Source organism: Temnothorax curvispinosus, unplaced genomic scaffold, assembly GCF_003070985.1.
Source record: "Temnothorax curvispinosus isolate PA1 unplaced genomic scaffold, ASM307098v1 QBEX01008716.1, whole genome shotgun sequence".
Classification (NCBI taxonomy): domain Eukaryota; kingdom Metazoa; phylum Arthropoda; class Insecta; order Hymenoptera; family Formicidae; genus Temnothorax; species Temnothorax curvispinosus.
The window spans coordinates 137,908-147,110 of record NW_020218496.1 but is presented as its reverse complement, the minus strand read 5'-3'; the positions used below and the strand labels follow the sequence as shown (position 1 = coordinate 147,110).

The following is a 9,203-nucleotide window of genomic DNA, read 5'->3' as shown; positions in this document are numbered from 1 at the left end:
CGGTTCAGATCGACGCGGTCACTAATCGTCGCGGAATGAGTCTCCATTTTCCTTTTTTCCCTCTCGCGTCTTTTCTTTCGCGAGGGACCACCTGGAATTTTCCCAGATTAAATTGATTCGTACGCGCGCACTTTGCGGCGATCCGATGATCCGCCGCCGCCGTTGCTGCCGCCGTCGCCGTGACCGCATCATTCATCTCGCCGGTGTACTATTAGTACTGTTATTTATGGTGAAAAAAAGCGTAGGCCGCGCGGAGCGCGGCACCCATTATGTATCGAGATCGGGTCGCCGGGTGATTTATGCCGACCGGCGTAAATTGCCGCTTGTCCTTTGCGAGATCGTAGTGAAACGTCGCCGATTAAAATCCCGCCGCCACGTTGATCGTGATTTAGCGGAGTTTAGGTGGGCCCCAGCCCCGCCGCATCGTGATTGCGAAATTAGCGATCGCGAGATTACGCTAAGTTTATGCGCGCGAAAAATACAGGCGTGGCACACGGCTCTGTTATTGGGGTACGTGTAGTCCCTTGGGGTCGCGATTATCTATATAAACTTAATTAAATTACTCGACAAAGATTGAGATAACGTTGGACGTGTACTTGAACAAACTGCTGCGAAAGGATCTGTTTCAGGCATCTTATCCTCTCTTCCCCTTTTTCACTGGCTCATATAAACTCATATTAATAAAAAAAAAATAATGCAAAATATAGAACCAAAAACATTGCAGCAGTTATTAAAAAAGAAAGCTAAAGTTCAATAGTTTTCTTTTAGTAGCTGTTAATTCATTTCCAAGTTAAATTCTTTTTCATTGGCCTCAAAAAAATAATAAAAGCATAATTTTATAATTCTTACATCCTAAAATGGTCGACTGATCACTAGCACACTTGGCCCTTATCGTCCAACGTCCGGAAACATTCCAACGTGGGATACGTTCGCAGCCGCAACAATTCGTGCTCGGTCTGCAGCGCCAGGAGCTCGGTGTAATTCTCTTGGAGCTTCCTGATCAGATCGGATCGTTGCCTAAAAAGACGCATCTTCCGGTCCGTGTGCTCGCGCTGCCTCATCTCCCCGATGACGTCGCGCTGGTACTCCAATTCCCATCTCGCCACGTTCATCTCGGTGATGGTTCGATCGAGCTCGGCGTTCTTCTTCTTCACGCGAGCAATCTTCCGCCGGAGGTTCTCCAGTCTACTCGTCTCCCTGGACAAGGCTTTGTCCAAAGATTTCGTCGCGGTCTCGATCTCTCTCTCGAGATGCACCGCGGTTTTATCGTCGCGCAGCCCCTTCGCCTTCCTCTTCAGGTAGGTGCGCATGTCCCGGGTGACCGTGACATCCTCTATAAAGTGCAGATCCTCCTTTAGCTCCTTGCACCTTGTCCTCAGGCATCGGTGCTCCCACTCGATCGACACCACCTCGTGGCGGAAGTCGATCGTGCGCTTCAGAGCGTCCAGCTTGCGCGCACCCGCGACGCGGACGTGCTCGTTGACCCTCTCGATCTCTCCGCGCGGCACCAAGACGGCGTTCGCCGCGTCGCGCCGTTCACCCCGCAACTCGAGCTCCACCTGACCTCTCTTTAGCACCAACTGTATTTCCGCGTTCTGCTCACGCATTATCCGCTCGTCCCTCGCTGTCCTCAGCCGATCGTTGAAGAGGGCCACGCTCGACTTACACGTGTCGATCTTACTCTCAAACACGGCGAGCTTTCGCTCCACTGCGGCTATCTCCAGCTGTCGAGCCTTGATCTGCAGCTCGACATTAATCTTCTGGCGGCGCGATTGCGTCAGGTGGTCCCAATGACTCGCGTCGACCGACTGCGGCAGTCCGCTGGGTCGCGCGTCTAAACTCTCCAGGATCTTCGAGTAATCCGCGCATTCGGCCGGGAAATAAGCCGGCTTGATACGGTCTACAAGATGCTTTGCGAGATTGAGCAGGTCGCTGGCAGCGACGTTCTTCAAGGATACCCGCGGTCTTCGCTTGTACTGCCGTTCGAGAAGCTCGACGTTGATCTTCGACAATGCAGCGAATTCATGCTGGAGCTTCTTCACCATCGTCTTCTCGCGAGTGCAGAGCTCATCGTGCTGCGCGAGCATATCCTGATAGACGTCGTGCAGCTTCTGCGCGTGTTCCTCCAGCGTGTTTTCGTATCGGCGTTTCTCGGATATCTCTCGCTTCATTCTATCATCTTCCTTCACACCCTCAATCCGCGCCAGATTACGCATACGGCCGCGTACGTGCCGCAGCCTCAGTTGGTTTATCGCCGCTTCGATTCTTAGTTTCAGCTATAAATAAAAGTTGTTCTGAGAAATCTAACAAATTCTCCATGTCAGTCGATAAAGAAAATATAATTATTATAATTATAAAATATTATAATTTATTTTAAAAAAATTAATTTAATTCTTGATGGGTAAATAATAATTAAAAGTTAGAGATGAGAGACCTGAAAGAATTCGTTCAATTTGGCGTCGAACTTGTCGATGTCTTCCTGCAAAAGTGCAATGATTTTCGCGTAGTCGGTCTCGAGCATCCTTCTGTAACGATCACGTTCCTGCCGAAGAATCTCCACATTCGCTTCGTACTTCTTTACGGACGCGATGTCGTCGGATGTATACTGCTCCGGCTGTTTCTCCAGCATGCACGCGGGCTTGCGCACCTCTATCTTGATGGTGTCTTCCCAGTGAATCTCCAGCATGCCGTCCATCATCTTCATCAGAACGCGCTCGCGAAAATCGTCGGCCAATAACAACTGTCTGATTCGTTCGGCTTCCGCTACTTGCATGTCCAGGATTTCCTGCTGCGACGGCGACACGTACGGCCTCGCCTTGACCTCGTGATCGAGCACTTGTATAATGCTCTCTGCTTTCTCCTAATCGCGGTATTGTATTTACTTTATATATACGCATTCAATAGTTATTACTCGTGATTGCGGCATCGTGCAGGAAGGTTTATAAAAAAATTAATTTTAATCTCCAATGTATATTAGAAGTTTTTACCGTCCTGACATTTGTATAACCTCTTGAAAAATAATTTATTATTTTATAAAATTGGATAAATTTTTAGAGATAAATACTGCATTTTTTTATAGTTTGATTTTTCATAAAAATTTATAAGTTTGAAAATCTGTTACTACTATCTCCAATATTGGCACAGTATATTTTTCCGTGAGAAAAGTTAACTTAATTTCCCTAACTCATTCACAAGAATATTATCTACTTGTTTTTCCCGCACGTTTTTCTCGCAATAAATCAGTTAAGGCTATAGCTTCTCGGGCATCCGGTAGAAGCAATACTCGCACCTCGTGTTTACCTTGGGATGCCACTGAGGATCAGCAGGAACCCGCGGCACGCCCTGGCCGAACATTATCCTCAGCTCGGAGTCTATATGACGTATCCGCTCGTTCCTCTCCTGTATCACGTTCGCTTCCCGCTCCTTTGCCGCGTACATGTCGTCGAAGAGCCCATTGAAGTAGGCATGGAGCTTGCCGTAATCGTGCATCAGATAACGATCGTCCAGCATCACGTGCGCGAACCCGTAAGACTCCATTTGCGAGTAATAGTAAGGCGATTGCTCGACGAACCGATGCGTTGTCATGCCTGCGGACAAGCGCCAGACGATTAGCGAGGTTTAATCGAGCTAAGTCGGAAGTCTCAAGTCTCGCAGCTTCATACAAAGTAAAACTGGAATCTTCTTTTTTTAAATCTCCTTGATGATCAATTTAGGTTTTTTATCCTGGTAAATCAAGCAACTTTTTATTTTAAACAACTTTAAATGTCCATTATGTTTCTCCAGATCTTTTCATTCGAAGTTTTTCAAGGAAACCTTTTCAAGTGTTTAGAAAGCGTTAATGTAAGAGTCATTATTTAAGAATCATTTAGGCACGTAAAATTCTGATTTTTTGCAAAAATTGACAGAAAAGTATTATCATTGTTGTCGGAAGCTAGCAAGCGCAATGCTCTAAGAATGAAAAAAAGTCTAACGTAATGATCCACACACACTTATTGCAAAAAAAAAGAAACAGAAACTTATTATTTTACCATCAACCGCCCGCAGCTCCGCTAATTCCTCAGGATCGATCTCTCGCTCCTCCTCTTCCAGAAGCAAATCCATCCTGCGTCTTTCCTCCTCGCGATACACCCGGACGGGTTTGCTCAGTTCCACCCGTAATTGCTCGTCCGTGTAGCTGTGCCACGGTTGGAAGGTGTCATAGACGATGCTGCGCACCGAATCCCTGGCGAACTGCGCCCATCGCAGGTGTTCCCTGAAGTACGGATCCTCCTCGGTCAGCGGATAATTCGTCACCTCCGTGTCGCCGCGGAAGGAGAATATCGAGCGACCCAACACGACCTGCGGATCCCAGAAGGTCGCCTTCAACCAGCCGGCTATGCGATCCATCGAGGCACAGACGTGTTCGAGCTCCATGCGGGCGTCCTCGCGCTCGTCTCTAGCCGTCTTCAGCCTCTGATCGCGGCCTGCTCTGTTCAGGTCGAACGCGGACACCGGTAACTTCTCCATCTCCGAACAAGTTTCGTTGGCGTCGAGGAGCTGCTTGACGGTGGCCTTCAAGGCATCCAGATTCTTCGCAATAGCGGCCTTCTCCGCGGCGTAAAATTTTGTCTCTTCTTGCAGCTGTGCGTTCTGCCGCCATTCTTCCCAGGTTCTAAATCCTTTTTCGCCGGCTGCTGGGAAATCTACTCTGGCTCGGGTCAACGAGGCAAGGATCGCCGGGTCCAAGGAGGCGTAATCCGAGAGTATCTTCTCTCTTTGCTTCACGTACCATTCATAGTCCACCGGATAGACGCTTTTGGTTTCAGTCACGAGCGGTGACGCTTTGCTCTTCTGTACTGAAAACAGAAATCGTTACCGTTTCATGAGAGAAGATAATGTAAAGAAGGGACTGATTATATTATTCTTTAAGAAAAATAAGAAATCACATGTGGTTGTTACTAACACATACTTTTTCGCTCTCACGACGAACGTGCGTCGCGATCAAAGAGCCATCGTGGCCAAGAGCGACCACCACGTTACCGTTGGAATTAACGACCGCCTTCCGGCTGCCCAAGTCGAGTCTGTGATGTACCGGCACCACGGCGACGATCTGCTGTACCGTTCTGTCGCGAATAATGACCAGCCCGTCGTAGGCGCACGTGACGATCCAACGTCGATCGGCGAAGACACGAGCGTGTCGCGTGTGATGACCCGTCAGCGTCGCGTCCATCAAGGTCGCGTCCTCAAAACCGCGTCGCAGCTTCAGGGTGTGTAACTGCCGTTCGAGGTAAGGCGAGCTTATCAGCAGCCGAGGATCGCCAGGCGCGTAAGACAGCTCGTAAAAGAGCGCGGGCAGCGTTACGACGCTGATGGCCTCGTTGATCAGACGTTGACTTGCCCCGATGAGGTACGACACGTCGTACACGAGCAGCTGCTGACCCACCGAGCCGAACGGCTCGTACTGGGCGTGGAGTATAAGCACCTTTAATTTCCCGCGCGTATCTTCGTCATACAGCACCGCGTCGGCGATGCGACCCTTCGCCCGGAGCTGGGCCACCACCTTCCACGGCGCGTCGCGTCGCAGGTTCACGCAATAGCAATTGCCTGTCTCCTTCTGCGCGGCGATCAGAAATCTGTCGGCGAACATAAATCGACCATCGAGAGGTGTATAATTCTAGTCGGGACGGCGCGCGCGCCTACTCTCGTTCTCGTGACTATAAATACGCTCGGCGAAGGAGTATTATAGTCGTATTTATAATCCTTCCTTGAGAAATGAGGATTCCTTGTTCCTCATTCTACATTTCATAAATCTTAAGGTTCGTTATAGCCGTATTCATATTATAGTCCTTCCTTGAGGAATGAAGATTTCTTTGTTCCTTATTCTACATTTTATAAACCTTCCTTGACCGATTAAGGAACCTTAAGATTTATGAAATGTAGAATGAGGAACAAGGAATCCTCATTCCTCAAGGAAGGACTATGAATACGCGGCTATATAAGTATTTAGAGAAGCGCCTTATCGGTTGCTCCCTGTGGGAACGTAGAAAATCAACGCTTCACGTAATGGAGGAGAATCACGTTCGTGAAATGTAATGAACGATACTGGGCACGGGACTCCCCACGTGTTTCAAATTCTGTTTGCTGTACTTAACCTAACCTAACCCGAGTTAGAAATTAGAAAACAGACAGTTATAAGTCTTCAATTTATGTTAATATTATTTTACTGAACGGTGTATTTTTTTTGTCAATTGTTACGATTATAATTAACGCATTTTGTCGATTTTGTAAAGATATGAAATTAGAAAATTGTTGTAAAATGAGATAAATCGGCTTACAAATTGTTGTCATCAACAGTTTATGTCAACACTTTAAAATGCTGTAAATTAAAAAAAAATTGATATACAGATTATTTCATTGTCAGACTCACTTGCCGGAATGACAGAACTTTATGAGATCTAAGGAATTTGTCTGGAGACGAAAGTACGCCAGGATTGTTGGTCGCTCCGGATCGGTGACACCCAGAACTGTCATCTCACCCTGATCGCTAGCAACGACGATCAACGGGTCATCCGGATGCGAGGCTTGAGCCGATACACCGCCTTCCATATCGAGCTCCACTTTGGAGACCTCGCTGCCGCTATAGCTCTCGAGGATGGTCAATTCCTTAAGATCGTCCGTCGCCGCGAGGTGATGGCACCAAGGATACAAGAAATCGACGAAGCGGTACGTACCGCCGTGATGCAGGTACTTATGCACCGTCGGTACGGTACCCTCGTCCTCGGGGAACACCATCTGCATCAGGTAACCCTCGAGGGTGTCGTAGAAAAGCCAATTCCTGGAGGGGTGCGCGACCAGGATATGGGGCTTGACGATCGACTTGACGTACCATCGCTTGCGCCAGACGTCGGTCGTCGGTTCTCTCTTGAAGTAGCGGATCTGACAGAAGGTCGTCCTGAGAATGATACCACCGCGAAACCAGCACACGGCTGGTACCTCAATGTCCTCGCAAATCCCGCAGCGTTGCGAGAAGACAACGCGGAGGACGTTGGTACCGTCGTAGTTGCTTAGGTATACGTGACCGTCCGCGTCGGTGATGGCCAGCAGCGGATCCTTCGGCGTGCTCGGGCACCAGTCGATCCCGCGAATCGTAGCTTCTCCCGGCAGTTTCACCTCGTAATCTTTGCAATTAAAACATTTTACGTATTTTAGAACCTTTGACTGTGGGATGCACATCGTTCGTTAGAGATCCGGGAGAATTAACATTCTCTTGGAAAAAAGAAATAAAGAAATAACATGCCTTTTAGGATAACAAATTTCTCGACGACATCCAGCTCCCAAGTGAACAATTTTCCGCAGGTCTTTCCCATTTGCCCGATGACGGTGCGTCCCGTCCGAGTTATTCTGATCATCTGACCGATCTCGTCGCGTATAAGCGTGTTGACAATCGCGATCTTCTCCCCCGTTCGCCAGGACCACACGATCATCGGGAAATTCGGATAGGAGCCCAGCGACACTAGATGATCGTTTGGAGTGAACGCGATCGCCAGATAGCCGCTGTTGCATCCTCCAACGCACTCGCAGATTTTCGTCATCGAGGGATACGCGAGAACAAAGATTCGCGGATTCAACGATCTCTCGGAGAAGGCGAAAATCGGCGAGGACTGGTGACCGGATATACAGCGAGCACCATCGCCGGTCGCATTATTCCAGCACCAGTGCAACGTTTGTTGTTTCTTGACGACGTGAAAGAATATAATGTACAGGCCGGTGCACCAGGCAAGCACATCTTTGCCGATCCAAACTATTTCCTCGATCTTGCTGCCGCGTACCCAGCAAGGTAAATAACTCGTAACTTGATTCATCTGCGCGTACTTTTCACGAATAATACTACGTACTAAGCTAATAAAATTGTCAATTGATTATAAAGACTAACCTAGAAGATCATAAGACCACTTTGACAAGAGTTGAAAAGAGAAACAAGTTACAAACAGATTGAATGAGTGATAACGAATTTTGAACACTCGTGCATAATAACTGTTAATTATTCAATGAAACGACGTCACAAAGTGATCGATTTGTTAACTTGACAATTTTGCGAATATTCGATAAGATTAAATGATAAATATCGAATTACGCGATTAATAAAAATTGTAAATCTAAATTCAAATTAAATTTAACTCTTTGCTTATCTAATTTAAAAGTGATTTTAAATTAGATAAAAATTAGATTAAAAAATTTTATTTAACATTTATGTTTAAGTAAATTATATTTAACTTCTTGTTTATCTAATTTAAAAGTAATTTTAAATTAGATAAAAATTAGAGTAAAAATCGCATTTAACGTTTATGTGTTTCAGTAAATCATATAAATTATATACCGGAATCGGTAATAATCAGTGATCGTTATTTTTATTAGATTTTTCAAAGCCATTCAACGCCGCTACGTCCTGAACGACTGAACGAGGCAAAACTTCTTGTGCCTTCCGGCAATGTTCGAGACTAATTTCCTACGGAATTAAAAGTTTCCATTGTTCTCTATTGTGAAGGCAACAACGTAAAAACCCGAAAATTCCGCTCAACGCTACGGTGAATCGTTTTTTTTTTTTTTTTTTTTTTTTTTTTAATATCGAAAAAGTAAATCGAGATAAGGTAAGCATGTTTGACGTCGCGTGTCAGACGTGTAAATGTAAATGTTGCATTTAACAATCCTCTAATTAAAAAACTTGTTTTCACAAGTTATTCAAAATGTGTAATACAATTAACGTTTGAAGCGTAAAAATAAGGCTTGTACAATATTATGTCATATAATAATGAAAGATTTCATGAAAAATTAACGAAAGGTCCGCATCCACGCAACCTGCCGGTAACAGACAAGTGTCTTTTAAAAGTGATGGAAAATATGATGTCCATTCATTCCGTCAACTAACGACGAAGCGCAGAACATTCAACCGAGAATCACCTGTTTAACTGTTGCGCCTCTATTGTCTCTGCTTAATTCAACCAGTGACAACTATTCTCCAGTAACATCCTTCATGTTTATTGTATAACTGTACTTTATATAAAGTATCCTGGCGGAAGATAAATTCAGCTCCATTGAAACAAGACACTCACACTTTATCGATTCAGCTCAATAAACCTGCACCTGAGGAGCGTAAGAAGAATGTAAGCAATTAAAATTTTAATTTTTTTAGGGGAAGCCTACAAACGTTTAGAGATTCATATAAG

The 9,203-nt window shown here is 45.9% G+C and overlaps 1 protein-coding gene across 1 annotated transcript; it reads right to left on the bottom strand.

Annotated features, from left to right (window-relative positions):
• Positions 1–872: 872 nt before the first annotated feature.
• LOC112458125 (cilia- and flagella-associated protein 43-like) lies at positions 873–7,841 on the bottom strand. The gene is made up of 7 exons (XM_025021566.1): positions 7,277–7,841; positions 6,407–7,157; positions 4,945–5,612; positions 4,029–4,820; positions 3,301–3,587; positions 2,435–2,860; positions 873–2,276 (listed from the first exon to the last, which is right to left on the bottom strand). The coding sequence occupies exons 1-7, from the start codon at positions 7,839–7,841 to the stop codon at positions 873–875; spliced, it is 4,893 nt and encodes a 1,630-aa protein (XP_024877334.1).
• Between the last annotated feature and the right edge of the window lie 1,362 nt (positions 7,842–9,203).